Here is a 15295-nt window from a genome sequence, read left to right as displayed (position 1 = left end):
GCATCTATTGTATGCTGTTAGTTGTCTGTTCTACAGGGCTATAGCATCCACTGTATGATACACAACTGCATAATTCCCCACGCAAATTTATAGAAAGTACTCTAGTTATAGAAAACACTTTGTCAACCTATAATTTGAACTGCAAGAAACGCTAGCGTAAATATAATATCCACTTTTCAATGGTAAAACCTGACGAAGAATTCAGAACATAGGCTAAGACTGGACTAATCCTGGCTGTCTTCCAAGTTGGAAGTGTTGTTAGTAGTGCAGGAAGCGTGCATAAGTTGGTGTTATCAAGATGACAAATTGCGTATGCATTGTAGTGATTTAACACCGGAGGCGAACATTATAATTTCTGCAGTGTTTGCGCAAGACTACTGAGAATATGAAGCATGAGTTGGAGCAGCATTCGATGCATATCACATTAGTGATCACACTAATCTGATTAGCTCTCCTATCTAGCTCTTTATTGTCTCAGTCATCTGTGTCAGTCTACCGCTATGAAATCTCATTCCTTACTCTTCACCTTCCATCTCTATAGTCTATTATAAACTTTAGTTCCTTTCTGTCTCAGTCATCTCTATAGTCTACTATAAACTTTAGTTCCTTTCTGTCTCAGTCATATCTATAGTCTATTATAAACTTTAGTTCCTTTCTGTCTCAGTCATCTCTATAGTCTACTATAAACTTTAGTTCCTTTCTGTCTCAGTCATATCTATAGTCTATTAAAAACTTTAGTTTCTTTCTGTCTCAGTCATATCTATAGTCTATTATAAACTTTAGTTCCTTTTTGTCTCAGTCATCTCTATAGTCTACTATAAACTTTAGTTCCTTTCTGTCTCACTCATCTCTATAGTCTACTATAAACTTTAGTTCCTTTCTGTCTCACTCATCTCTATAGTCTACTATAAACTTTAGTTCTTTTCTGTCTCAGTCATATCTATAGTCTATTAAAAACTTTAGTTCTTTTCTGTGTCAGTCATCTCTATAGTCTATTAAAAACTTTAGTTCTTTTCTGTGTCAGTCATCTCTATCACTATCCAATTAAAATTTTCTCTCATGTGATTTTGGTATTGCTGTTGCTCTGTAAGCAAGAAGTTACATAACTATGACCAGTGTATTTCATTATATATAAGAAATGGCTGATGGTTACGCCATTTTGTCACTTGGAATAAAAAACCAATCAACCATCTAGCATGAGAGTTTTTTATGATTAGGATATAATTTCTGTCATTATATGTGAAATATATTTAGGTTGGCTGGTAGAGGAGCATTGTCACCAGTTATGTGAATCACTAGCGAGTTTACGATCTTCCTAAGTCTGCGCCAAGAGAAATATTACAGTTACCTTTCCACATTGTCGTTACCCGTTAATAATGCAGCTACCTTACTAAATACATCCTTGCTACGTGACAACGCTGCTTTCAAACAGTTTCACTGTTTGAAACTGTAAATGCTTTGAGATGTGTTGTTTTTTTGCCAGACAGTTTGAGTTATTTTCTGTTGCTACTCGATAATAGTGTCTGTCGCTCCCTGAAAAAGTCTCTACTTTCCTTATTGCTATAGCACTGGTATCTAATAACTCTAATACAACTCCTCTACTTTCCTTATTGCTATAGCACTGGTATCTAATAACTCTAATACAACTCCTCTACTTTCCTTATTGCTATAGCACTGGTATCTAATAACTCTAATACAACTCATGTTTTTACTAGCTAATAAACTAGTTGAAGAGAATGTTCTTGGAAATAGCAAATCTGTAAAACTAGCAGCAGTAGAATCGCTATTGGAGTTGCTATCTTTGAACTGTAGTTGTAACTCAAATTTCTTGTTTCAACTGAACTTTTGTTCAGTTGCTCAGAAACCTAACCCTACATGCCAAGTATATACATCACTAATTTTCTTTACCATTTTTTTACATCCATCTCGAGAAGACCTAAATGTATGTGTTTTTAGGCAATGGACTCCAGCTTTGCATACGCATTCAACTCTTGCTGTTTTCAGAACGCTAATATTTTGACTAACACATACAAGTCCTAATATCTTTGTATGTAGCTCCTACAATCTTTACGCGTAACATTTATGATCTATTCATACAGCTAGTATGTAGGCTATGTGTAACTCTCATATGTACTTGTATACCTTCCTATGTGCACGCACTATGTACACTTGTGTGCTATGTACACACACCGATGAAATGGTATAAAGATGTAGCCTCAGTGATTGGTACATGTGATATTTAATAGTCAGTATGTCTCATTCCTTTATTCCATATTCTAATATTGTAGAACTTGTTGTCTTTTGTAGACAATTCGTGCTGCTGGTACACTGCATTTCTTCTTTTTTGTGCTTTTCATTCTCCTCTGCTCGTTTTACCTCATCAACTTAATACTGGCCATCGTCGCTATGGCCTACAATGACCAGCAAGAGCGGGATCGCAGCGAACAGCAGGCGGAGTTAGATGAAAAACAGGTAATAAATCCTTGCTTTCAGATGTTTGTTTAAATACCTTATCATCACATCAAGCGCCTGCGTATGAATACAATTTGAGTTATTTAAATTAAGAACACAATTTGACAGAGTTTTGGATTATTAAATAGAAAACAATAATAGTAAAACTACGCATTAATACGAAAATAATATACAATATATGTTGAATTGTCCTTCTCTGCTTTGCTTTTCTGTTATGGCTTTCATGTGATCATTAGATATTAGTTCAATGGCTGTACATACATTCAAATGAGTATAACATTGGCAGTTTTGCCATGTTTTTTATCTAATTATCAGTGGCCAAAGACTAAAATGACTCCTCATTGAAAGTTCACGATCAAAATTATGTTTGGCTGTAAAGCAAATGATCTTTTGCTGTGACCGCTCTCACTAGTTGCCGAGAATACGACTGATGTTACTAAAATCAGCAGAGCTGTGAATTACAAGGTTGCCAAAAGTTGGTTTGTTTTGGATATTGTTACTTGGTTCTCATAATTTAACACTAGCTCTTTTTTTAAACTTTGAAAATATGACTACGGCTGCAGGAAAGATTATAGCATTTATACTAGTGCTGTTTCCAAGTATGGCAAGTGTCACTTGGCTCTAATCAATGTTACTCCAAATGTTATCCAAAGCCTGTAGCCTGTGGGCCATAAATATTTGTGATAGTTGCGTGGGTTCAACTTTTTGTTTTAATGAAACTTTCACATGACGCTATTTCTGCCCAAGTTTGCAATCTAACAACATATTCCTTCAAGTTAACTGGTTCAAATCAGAATTATGTACAGTTGAAGGGGCAACATTACAAAAATGAAGCATCCATCTAACCGTTCATTTGACAACCTTACTTATTCCAAGAACTAAGGCTCATAGAATAACTGATTTGAGTGAATAAACCATGTTTAAAAATAACTAATTACTAAAAGTTTTTGGGTTTTAAAAAGTTCCTTTCAAATCCTATTAGCTATTGAAAAATATGCTCACCATGACATTTTTCCAAAAAAACTTGGTTGTGGAATATGGAATTTATTGTGAGAATTAAAAAAATATGTCAGAGTATTTCCCTTTTTGGTTTATCCTTATGCATAGTTGCACATACATTAGTGTTGGACTTTAGTATTTAGTTGTTATAAAAGTGTTGAGCAGTTCAGTAAGTCTAGCAAGGCAATATAACAAAACTGAAAGTAGGGCATGATGGCAATATGGAAAGTAGTTATAGAACCATAGCACATGAATTTAGTCGAACCTAATGTCATCATGTAGGACAGTTGTTGCAAGGTCAAGGACATCAGCTAATTATAATCAGTACATATTTTAATGATTAGTGCCATATTTAAGCAAGTAATGTAAGCTCTCTTTGCTAAACCGTAACACGAGCATATTTCTGCTCCCAACAAAAAATTATTTTCAATTCTCTTTGTCACAACAGTATGATTGAATTATGATTCATTGTAATATCACGATTTTAGAAATGATTAAATATATAAAATGGTTATGCAAGTTTAACAGGTATCGTAAAAATACATAGGATACATGTAGTTACGGTTACATATATCAAAAAGTAACTCAATCTTTCCTTTTTATTTCTCAGGCATTTTTAAAACATTTGGCATTAATCATCAGCAAAATGGTGTTTTTCGTTTACATGCCAACCGAAAAAAATGGAGAGAAAGAAATCAGGAATTATTGAGTGAGTTGAGCAAGTGTTTTAAAAGTTGATAATCTAAGAGTATTGTGGAGGAGTCTGGGTAGTAAATTGAAGGTTGTAGTAACAGAAAGTTCATAAACTGAAACATACGATGGCGGATGTAGTATGTCGGTGTCACAGTATAGGAAACGATGTTTGTCATATGTTCCATCACATGCAATTTCCAATCCATAATCGGCAAAAAAATTTCTGTAAAATTCTGAGGTGTATTTAAAGGAGCTATTATGAAATACAGGGTATCCAATTTATCCATTTTTGTCAGCTCTTACTGAGGATTCGGTACCTTATCTATTTGAGGTTTATTATTTCCATTGCTGTTTCCTTTTATCCTTTCAACTTTCTGCTCTGTACATTTCTAATTTCCATAACTTTCTGTCACAGCTAAACTTACATGTGCTGATTTCTTTTGGATGTTGTTGCTTATCACACTAGGAGAGCGATGAAGCGGAGGCACAAAAAGCTGCCGATGCTGCCGAAGACAAGGTAAGGCAACAGCATGTACTTTATTGACCTATTTTCTTGGCTATACTAACGGCTTACTGCTTATCTATCCTGCTTACCCTTTAACCTTCTTTTAAACAAGAACTTGCGCCAAGTTTTTTGTAATTTTCATCAAAAAATATCGACATTTTTTTATCATTTGCGATTGTTATTGATGTTTGAGGTAATCTGCTTGCCAGGATGTTTTAAGATTGAGATCGACAAAACTTGATATTGATTAAAATGCTCAGAAGAAAATAACGCGCGAATTAACATGACTAGTTGTTGTCGTTGCGGTAGTTGCTATTGGCTATTGGATTCAAGTTTATGCGTTATGCGTCTCTATTCTGTCGGTCTCTTTGCAACTATAGACACCATATTTGTACTTGTGATTTGAGCGTTCTAATCGCTATCAAGTTTTATTGATTTTAATCTTTAGACATCCTGGCAATCAGGTCACATCAAACATCAAAAACAATCGCAAATGATAAAAAAATTCCCATACTTTTTGATAAAAATTACAAAAAGTCTTGTGTAAGTTCATTTTTAAGGATTGTCTTTGAGATTTTAAAAAGTTTAGGCGCTAATTCATGCGATTTTGAACCGCTTTCCAAGGGCCAGTTCACGAATTGTATTTTGTCTTGTAAACCCTAGACAGATGGCCTCTAGTGTAGGTTGTCTATGGTCTATGGTTACACTTGTCTATGTGTCTCACTTCATGGCAGTGATATCATTCGCTGAGGCTTTACACTTAATTGATTTTAAGGCTGGTTCACACTATATCACCGTATATCGGTGTTAATCCAACAATACTTTGAAGATCTTAGTGCTAACGATGTTCACACTATCACAAACCCATCTGCGTTCCATTCAGCGAATAGTCTACAACAGATCGTTCTTATTATACAATGCTGTCGCGGAAACAAATAAATACTAGTCCTGCAGCAACTGTCATGAAGGAAAATATGATCAAACAATCCATGATGAATACAATCTGCATCGTGGGGGCTTGGCAAACTTTGTGAAAATTTGACATCTGCAATCTTTCCCACTTTCCAAGTTAACTCGACGATGCCATTGATTTACTGTGCACACGGTCAATGAATAATCGCTGAGAGCACAACTCCGATATACAGCGGTATAGTGTGAACCATCTTTTAAGAAATAACAAAAAATGCAAATCACTGATGAAGCCATTGTACTAAACAACTCAATAAAACTGAGCATTTTATCCAAAGGGTTCATCTTGAAAAAACATGTCGCTCTTCTTTGCATGCTAGCTTAGTCCTTCCCACGCACACTGCATGCTCTGCATCTCTCATCTCCAGGAGGAGCAAAACCGACATATGAGAGAGGCGTGTGCGCAGGTGCGAATGACGGGTGGTTGGGCTGCGAGCCGAGTACCGAGCATGGAAAGGTTGCTTGCTCCCAAACCCAGCATAGCTGTTGACCGAGTCAGTCTAAAGACTGACTTTGACATGGATAACCCTGAGCTGTCTTACCCCACTGTAGCTAATAACAAGGTAGTTAGCTTCTACATGTAATTTTTCTCGATAGTTCGTGTACTAATACCTTCTACGCAATTCCCTACTCGTTTGTATGTTATGCTTCATATTATCACAACATTTAATATGTAAAACTTATACAAAATATATAATACTACATTTGAATGTGTTAAATTTATCACTGATAGATCACGTAACATATATCGATGTCATATAAATAATGTGTCATATATGTCCATGTATGTCATTTATATGCAACAAACATTTGAGGTGCCATATGAAAGGCAGTACCTACATACATGCATTATTACAATATATTACATCTTGTATTGATGCTATCTGCATTATACATGACATTAATAATATTGTATTGTTGTGTGTATTTCTGTATGTCATTTAGATTGTATATGTCATATATAGACCATATATATATACCATGACATATATAGACAATATATATATGCCATGACATAATAATTTGCTGCATCTCTATGTCTGTGCATTACTCATACCGTACTACTGTCTTCATATCAATCCCACCATGTCTCTGTCAAACCTGTTGAATGCCATTTCCACTGGTTTTGTAGGGTTTCGTGTAAATTCCTTGTTTTATTTGCTGCGTACTAAGCGTTCATCATGTTTCCATGGTTTGAAGGCTGGTACCTTAGCGGTATTTTTCCATTCATAGAGATGAGTAAAAATATGGAGTTATGACCCTGTTGAAAAACGTTTTCGTTTCACTCCGTTTTGTTTTCGAATTATTCCATGACAGAGTTTGCGACTAATTCAGATGTTTATTTTGAAAGAGCGACATTTGGTATATTCAAGACTGCGTAAGCTAACTGCCAGTATAGGCAGTTATACCTTACAGTATAATGATTTTGACTTGAAACCAGCGACATAAAATATAAGCATTACTAAACTCTTAGATGAAGACAACCTTTAAAAGGAGTTACAGACGCTGAATATCAATAAAGATGAACAATCAGAGTATGTAGGTTAACAGACATGTAGAATGCGCTCGGCAGCTCTTTAGTTGATTAACCAACTTTCTTGTCTGCTTGACAATCAATTAGGGTGCTTTTGGATTCTCTACACGAGAGTAGACGATTCCCCACGCTTAAAGAGTAGACGATTGGTGTGCATGTGGGCCGTTCAGATTGCTGTCGCATAGAGAAAACGATTAAGATACATGTGGGATGAGCAGATTTCTATCGCATGATTCTCACGGTTTAAAAAATATGGTGGTTTTGACCTTAATTTGAGTACACAATCCACAATAACCGAGTTGAGTACGGACTCCGTTGACAGCAGATAAGTGCGGTTGTGGCATCATTAAAAACCATAAACAACTTTGTAAACATTTTAATGCTTTTGGTCCAAGATTACCAAATGATTACCTTGTAGCAAACATGTTCGGTAAATGCCTAAACTGTTTTATTGGACTTGTTCCCTGGTCTTTGATAGATCATTCACAAGTCCCGTTTTTATCTGTCACAAGTTTGAAACATTGGGTAAAAACTCGCGAGTAACAAAGTTCACTTGACTCGTGGATTCTTGCTGCTTCCATCCTGTGGATGCCGCAAACTTGAGGATTAACCTGCTCATGAAATTTTAGTGACTGAACCTTACTGTATCATAATAGCTATAATTAGTAGATACTTCCATTTATATTGTTTCATTATTTAATGACTTTCTCTAAAATGTGTGACTCTTTCGTAGTTACAACGTAAAAAGGTATGTTTAATATACCCGTTTACTAGCTGGCATGAGAAAGGCTTTTACTTTGATTATGGCTGACATCGGAGCTAAGCATTTGTGTTTTCCCCGCATTTTCTCTGCTCAAACTGACCCTTTTGTTTCGAACTCGCTACTATGTGTTCTGCATTTTGGTTTTGCAGCTTAGTTTGAGTTTACCAGGTTCCCCGTCGCATCGTAGACGAGCAAACAGCATGCATGATGTTATGCTCTCCATTCACCAACAAGCGGTCACCGGACAGCTCGATGGTCCAATAGTAGAAAAGAAAAAGAAGGTCAAACCACGCCCGAGCTTAGGCAATAATAGTCTCGGCGTTGGTATTGATAATCCTCTGCCATATGCTGACGACAGTCAAGCGGTAACCCCATCGTCAGTTGATAGTCACAACATGGCTTTTGACTACAGCACGTTAGAGAGCAATGGCAAACCACATCACTTTTCCAGGTCAGTTCGACAGGATGTTGGCACACAATTGCAAATGGCGCAATGACTAAATATTGACTTCTGGAATGACTTTTTATGCAAGGAGGAAACAGGTGTCACATACCAAAAACGACTGTATGCTACGGCATGGCTTAATAGTTTAAAGGTGTCTTTGAGTACTATCAAATATTTCAAAGGGAGATTACAAAACATTCAACTCTATTCTAACGCAAAGTAATTTTCCCATTGTATCACTTTCAATCCTTTGCGTGCTTGTTTACGAGCATTGACAAACAAGAATTATTAAGAATTCATCAGGAAAATCCTTTCAGCTAAGTGAAAAAAATCTTAGGCCTTTTACTGAAAAGTTTTTATATTCAAGGATTTTTGATAACTTTGTTAAAAACCAATATTAGTCATGACAACAAATGCTACTGTTGATATAAATGTGGTTTCAGATTTTCATAATTAAGTTTTGTCAAGAAATGTACGTTTATCACGTTCCGCTGTCTATCATTGAGTCATACATTACTGCTACAAAAATATTTTGAAAGGCAGCGAAGTTGATCACTATTGGTTTTGTTTTTATCGAAATTTTTCAAACATGAAGATGTCACTTGCAAAATTTGAAGTTTTTAAGCATTGCTACATACAGGTAGATTTACATTAACTATAGGATAGGCAGCATTTGCGAATACCGTAGGAATAATGGCAGACCTATATATTTATATAGGCACATCTATATTTTCTGGTTTTGATTTAAAGCAAATTATGAAAGCTGTTTATATTTGGAGTTTGTAAAATTCATGTCTCTCACCATTTTAGGTGGTTTTAATTTTACAACTGGTAAAACAGTTATTTACTTAATAGTCATCAGCGTACAAGCAGTTATTATTGTAAAACTGCATTTATACGTAAATTGGATTTGTGTACTTCTAAAGTTATGTGCAAACAACTCCTAACTACATACAGCATTAGTTGCATGCATAATATAGCTCTTCCATTTTTGTGTGTATTTAAAGTCAGATTACGCAATAAATTTTTCTACTTTTAATCTAACTTCACATTATATTGTTAAAATTACAGTCAAATATGGCTCCAAAATCCTCAAATCGATTAAGCTCACCATATTTGACTATTTCACTTCCTTCTCAAGATTTCACCAACAACTGTTTCTTAGTAGTGGTAAATTGCATTGCTATTGTCTGATGTGATCAACAATGTCTGAAGCCTTAAAAACAGATTGTCTCGCTATTTCGGCTTACATCACCAACTGCCATCAATTACCACCAGAGAAAGTGCACTAGTGACATCACGAAGGATGTCAGTATATTCGTTGTATCATATTGGTTGATGACAGTGTCATAGGTAGGTGACATACATGTAGGTAGGTGACATATGTAGGTAGGTGACATAGGTAGGTGTCAACATAAGTGACAGTTGGTGATATAGACCGAAATAGCAAGATAATGTGTTTTGTAAGGTTTCAGAAATTACGTTAACACCTTTTGTGAAGTCACTGGTGCTCTTACTTACATATATGAGTCGTTTCTTTGAAAAATGAAAAGCTTCTTGTAAAAAAGGCTATTGAAACATGCTTTTGTGTCATCACAGAGCTTTGAACTAAGGGTGCAAAACTCTAACAATCAACAACTAACAGAGCTCTGAACTAAATCTTTTTATCATTCTTAGCTACCACCCATACTCGCCTAAACTTGGTGGGTATAGCTGCTACCACCCATACTCGCCTAAACTTGGTGGGTATAGCTAGATGATCTGATCACTTGTGTATGATGGTGTCAACAATGCACAGAAGTGTTGCCTGGTGGTTTAACCAGTGCATTGCCCGAATTGCCGATATCTTGCGGTGGCTCCTGGTCATTGGCATCTGGCAATTGGCAGCGGGCAACTGGCAATTGGCAGCGGACAATTGGTAATTGACAACTAACAGTCGGCAACTGGCAATGAGCAACTGGCGACTAGCGTTTGAAAATTGACATTTGACAACTCCCACTGGCTAGTAGCAAGTGGCTAGTAACTAGTTGCAAGGTACTAGTAGTTAGTTGCCAATAGATACTAGCCACTAACTAGTTGCTAGTGGTTAGTGTTTTATAATCACTTACCACATCTTCACTAGCTAGAAGCAGAAAGAAAAATGCTCTCCAAAACACCCTTGCATATATATACTTAGGAACCTCAATAAGATGAGAAAGCTACATAATCCTACAAACCTGTGTAAGAGGCTTTGCCTCCTAAAGCCGATCTGGTTTCTTTAGCTTGAGTTCCTGTGACATAGTCAGGCGTGGTAAGGTTGTCACGAATGATCACAGTGCTCTTCTCAGCCATGCTGGTAGTTTTAATGTTTTACTATTTACACTAAATGATTTCGGGGCTTTTGGAAAATTCAGTTATCTTTTAAAAAATGTCAATAATTTCCGTAGAGTAAACCCCCTAGAAAAACATGTCATCAGCTATTAGATAAACTTGCATTGTATAATAATTGTGATTCATAGAAAGTTTCGTAAAGTATTAGGTCATTGTCTGTGAACTGCCACCGAGCAGTTTTTGAATCGTATGACTCACTGCTTCATTTTTTAGTTTATGAGTCATCTTCGCTGTCATTACAGAGCACTACGAGCCAGTGTAAACTCTCGTGCCAGTCGGGCTAGCATCCGGTCTCGGAGCTCACTTAGAGCAACTGGAAATGGAATTCCCAATCGAGCTTTGAATAATAATGCGGGAGACAATCAGCAAAACATACCTTCATTATATATATGTCCTCCAAGAAAGGTATTACCTATCTTCAGCTTCCACGTTCATAAAGGAAAAGCTCACAACTTTGACTTCAAGTGAAGAACTATAAATTGTACCACACTCACTACAAATTAACACCATGTTATCTCTCAGATTTAAAAAAAATCATTGAGACTAGGTATTTAAGGCCATATTTGAGTTATGGCAAATCATTGAGACTAGGTATTTAAGGCCATATTTGAGTTATGGCAAATCATTGAGACTAGGTATTTAAGGCCATATTTGAGTTATGGCAAATCATTGAGACTAGGTATTTAAGGCCATATTTGAGTTATGGCAAATCATTGAGACTAGGTATTTAAGGCCATATTTGAGTTATGGCAAATTAAGCCAGAGTTACTTGAAATGGTTTTTTGACGCACAAGATGAACTTAAGCTGAAAGTTGAACAGATGTTTTTAAAATTAGACTGATCTCCGTATGAATGCTGTGGTGTGGATAGAGGATGCAACAGGTTTTTATGATCTTTGCATTCTTCAGGCTAAACTCTTTAAAGATGCGACCTTTGGCAGCAACTAAAAAGTAAATTTGTCTAACAGTGATCAGTTTATTCATTTTCTCAGTCAATCAATTCTACATCCGCAAACGACAAAAAATCTGAAGTGATGTACGAACTAAGGCGGGTTGCGTCATTCTGAAAACTAATTGGTCATTTCAATATGCTCCCCCTTATTAACACAAAACAGTTACTTTTAATGATTGTAATGTGTTGCATCGACATCAGCCTTGCTAATAAAATATATAATTGTGTTTTCAATCTTTTCACAAATACGCATATTACTCATAAAAGAGATGACAGAGAGTGTTGAAAAAGAGAGATATTTTTACAAACTGTACGAACAGCAGTAGCTGGCAAACATTCTATATGAATAAAATTGCTTTTGTCCTCTACCATCAACACTGTTATTTTGACAATAATTTTTCATGTTTCAATGATGTTGGTAGAAAGAGTACAAAACTCCTAAAAATAAAAGCAAGCTTTGTAAAAAAAAAATTTAAAAAACAGATCAAGCCTGAAATATGTCCTAAAATTAGTTGAAAGTATGTGAGATGAAAAGTCTGTGGTTGTAAATACCAAGGCTATAGAACAACATAGGATCTGATACACGGGCTGCTATAACCAGTCTAGATATAACATAATCAACAGTTTTAATTAACATGCATGATGGGATGACAACTCCGTTTGTTTACTGCTTGTGTTCGGTGTATCGTGTTCACCCTGTTTGTTAACCACGTTTATCACGTTTACCAATTGTTGCATGTTTGCAATGGCTGGAGTGCTGCTTGTTATAGTGCCTGTAAACCTCCTGGTTTTGCTAGAAATGTGCTGTGAAATATAAAACATCACACTTGTTCTTATTTCAGGAGCTATAAGTTCTGGACTTCTCATTTTGGTTTATGCTGACAATAGCGTCAGCAGTGCTTATGCCTGTGTTGACCAGTGTCATGGCTGTCATAGTAAAAGCCTTTCATTAATCCTCATTACTTCAGATGAACTGATAAATATGCATAGAGTCATCTCCTAATATGCAACTCATACACCATTTAGATTTATCTTCTCTTTCTGTGCCAATTTTCCCATTTATTTATCATTTGGTAATTTTAAAACCCACTTGTATACAATGTATCCTACTACTATCTATAATAACAAACAGAAATAGAAAATAATTTTTCTAATGCTGTCAAACTTCCTTACAGCTTGGTGTATTATTGATAGAAAAACTAAAAGTCGAATTTTCAAGCTTGGCCATATGGTCAGGGACAAAATAAAATGAATATTTTTTGATCAGCTAGAGTATAGTTGATAAAAATATAAGTTTTATCCTTTTTTCTGATAGTTTTTTTTGACATGCACTGTCTATCTAGAGTATCAGAATACACTTTGTTAGGAGTTAAAGAGTAAATGTCATCAGGGTACGATTGATTGTGGCACCATGAAATTGGATCGATGATAAAATACTGAACAAAATTAGTTTTGTCTATTAGGCAGATAAAAGTAGCTGAAATTGATGTACATTGAGTGTAGCAGTTTAATTTCTGTAGTGACAGAGCAACCAAATCAGTTTTTCGTGCTTTTTAAACCATCATCTCATAACCATCATCTCATGTCAATTCAATGAAGCAGTCTAGACTTATGGATAACAGCTTTGATGATAGTTTGAGTCTAAAAATTTCATTTTCTATTTTTTGAAACACTTACAACTTGAGAGAGATTAAAAAATAAACTGAAAAAGACAAGGGAAACAAAAAAGGAGGGAAAAAACGTTGAGAGTTCAAGAGTGTAAATGCAAAAATAGTTGGCAATAAATGGTTGATTGACACTTGGGATTGGAACTTTGAAGCGTATTTTAGAAGCAGGGTCTGGAACAAGAGATGTTACCAGTAAATGACATGCCTGACCAGTACAGCAGTCTCTACACTCTCGATGACAATGCAATTGTGAGAAATAACGTCAACATAAAAGGTTAGTAATGTGCATATACATATATATTTGTAAACCAAACATCGTTTAGAAGTGTATTGCAACAATTTATGTCACTGCGCGCTTTGTATTTCACAGTTGTTCCTCGACAAATCTCTAAGGTAATCTAATTTATACAGAGCAACGGTGTTGTTTTGTGGTAATCTATTGCTCCAACCATAGTTTTACGGGTTTTCAAATGATTTTCAATAGAAGTTGATGGGGCATTTGTTTTTCTTAACATATTGCCAAGTTTCACATTTTTAGAAAAATATTTGTAAGCTGATGATGCATAACGAAATGTGATATTTTTTTGTCTTATGTAAAGGTTAACAACATTAAACTTCATTTGAAACCCTTTTTAATGCTAGCAAAAATGATTAAAAAGTAGCAGGGTTTCGCACATCCAAAAAATTGCTGGAAACCAAGCGGGTAGTTTAGCTAACCAGCATTTTATAGATACGTAAGAGGTATGAGGAAAGTTCAGTTGATGGCTGACTAATATGTGCTGGTAAAGACGAAATTAAACATCTAGTTTGAGGAGATTCGATACTATATGTCGAAATTTAACTTCTCTCCTCTGTTAATCATTTTATTTTTGTCTCTATTTATTAATTATCCCAAATTATATTGAAGTATTGTAAACATTGTTTGTAACTGGCAGGTGTAAATGACATTCGAGAGATGATGGACATCACATCACGAGCCCGCACAATAGATGAACAAAATATCTCAAAAGCTGAGCTGTTTAAAGCTAATTTCAGACGGATATTCTGCTCATGGTCATGCTGCCCATGCTTTCTTGTCATGCAGAAGTACCTTGACCTCATCATCAATGACGCATTCATGGAGGTGCGTGAATCACCTTTCAATCTCTCTTTTCCTTGTTTGTTACCTTTATCAGGGAATTGAACTCAACCTGTTACTCGCATGTCAGACTATTAGGCCTCCGCTACTCCCTTCAGAACACAAGTGTTCTGTACTAGATTTTGCAATACCTCTGTTAACAGAATAAGTCGCTCTTAAATTTACACATTATTTGCTATGTGAGCGCATAGGTAACAATTTACCTTGCAAGTTATCTAATAGTGTCTAAATATGACTATCTGTCTTTAACCTATCATCTAGAAGCATTATGCGAACTTGTTGCAGGTTTTCATCATGATATGCATTCTTTGCAATACGTCATTCATGGCGATGGAGCATCATGGACAGTCACCTACCCTCGATCTCGTCCTTAAATATGGAAACTATGTGAGTTTAACTGTTGTTTCTCTTCCGGTGAGCCGCTTGCAGATATTAGGGTAATGAAATTAACTGGATTTATAAACTTAAAGCGCATTGTTTATGGCTTTCACCAAATATTTTGTATTATTCGTTTGTTTATCTATCATTTGATTAAGTCAATATTTAGTGTGTATAAATTTTATGGGTATTAGTAATGATCAGAAGGATGATATTTTCATTACATGCCAAAAGGAAACTAAGAATAAAGAGATCAGGAATTATTGAGTGAGTTGAACAAAAGTGTTGTAAAAGTCAATAATCTAAGAGTATTGCAGAGGAGACGAGATAGTGAATTGAAGGCTGTAGTAACACAGAGTTCATAAACTGAAACATACGATGGTGGATATAGTATGTTGCTGTCACGTAGAA

General features: G+C 35.6%; 1 protein-coding gene across 1 annotated transcript in view; it reads left to right on the top strand.

Annotated features, from left to right (window-relative positions):
* Nucleotides 1–15295, top strand: part of LOC137399202 (sodium channel protein para-like) — an 84334-nt gene that overhangs the window by 23469 nt on the left and 45570 nt on the right. Inside the window, 8 exon segments of the mRNA XM_068085204.1 lie at nucleotides 2308–2472; nucleotides 4631–4681; nucleotides 6007–6201; nucleotides 8085–8386; nucleotides 10993–11155; nucleotides 13534–13642; nucleotides 14304–14491; nucleotides 14792–14893. Of these exon segments, the coding sequence (XP_067941305.1) occupies nucleotides 2308–2472; nucleotides 4631–4681; nucleotides 6007–6201; nucleotides 8085–8386; nucleotides 10993–11155; nucleotides 13534–13642; nucleotides 14304–14491; nucleotides 14792–14893 (1275 nt within the window).

Source organism: Watersipora subatra, chromosome 7 (assembly GCF_963576615.1).
Source record: "Watersipora subatra chromosome 7, tzWatSuba1.1, whole genome shotgun sequence".
NCBI classification, from domain to species: Eukaryota; Metazoa; Bryozoa; class Gymnolaemata; order Cheilostomatida; family Watersiporidae; genus Watersipora; species Watersipora subatra.
Note: the sequence above shows the minus strand (reverse complement) of the source record. Positions and strands in the feature narration are given on the sequence as shown.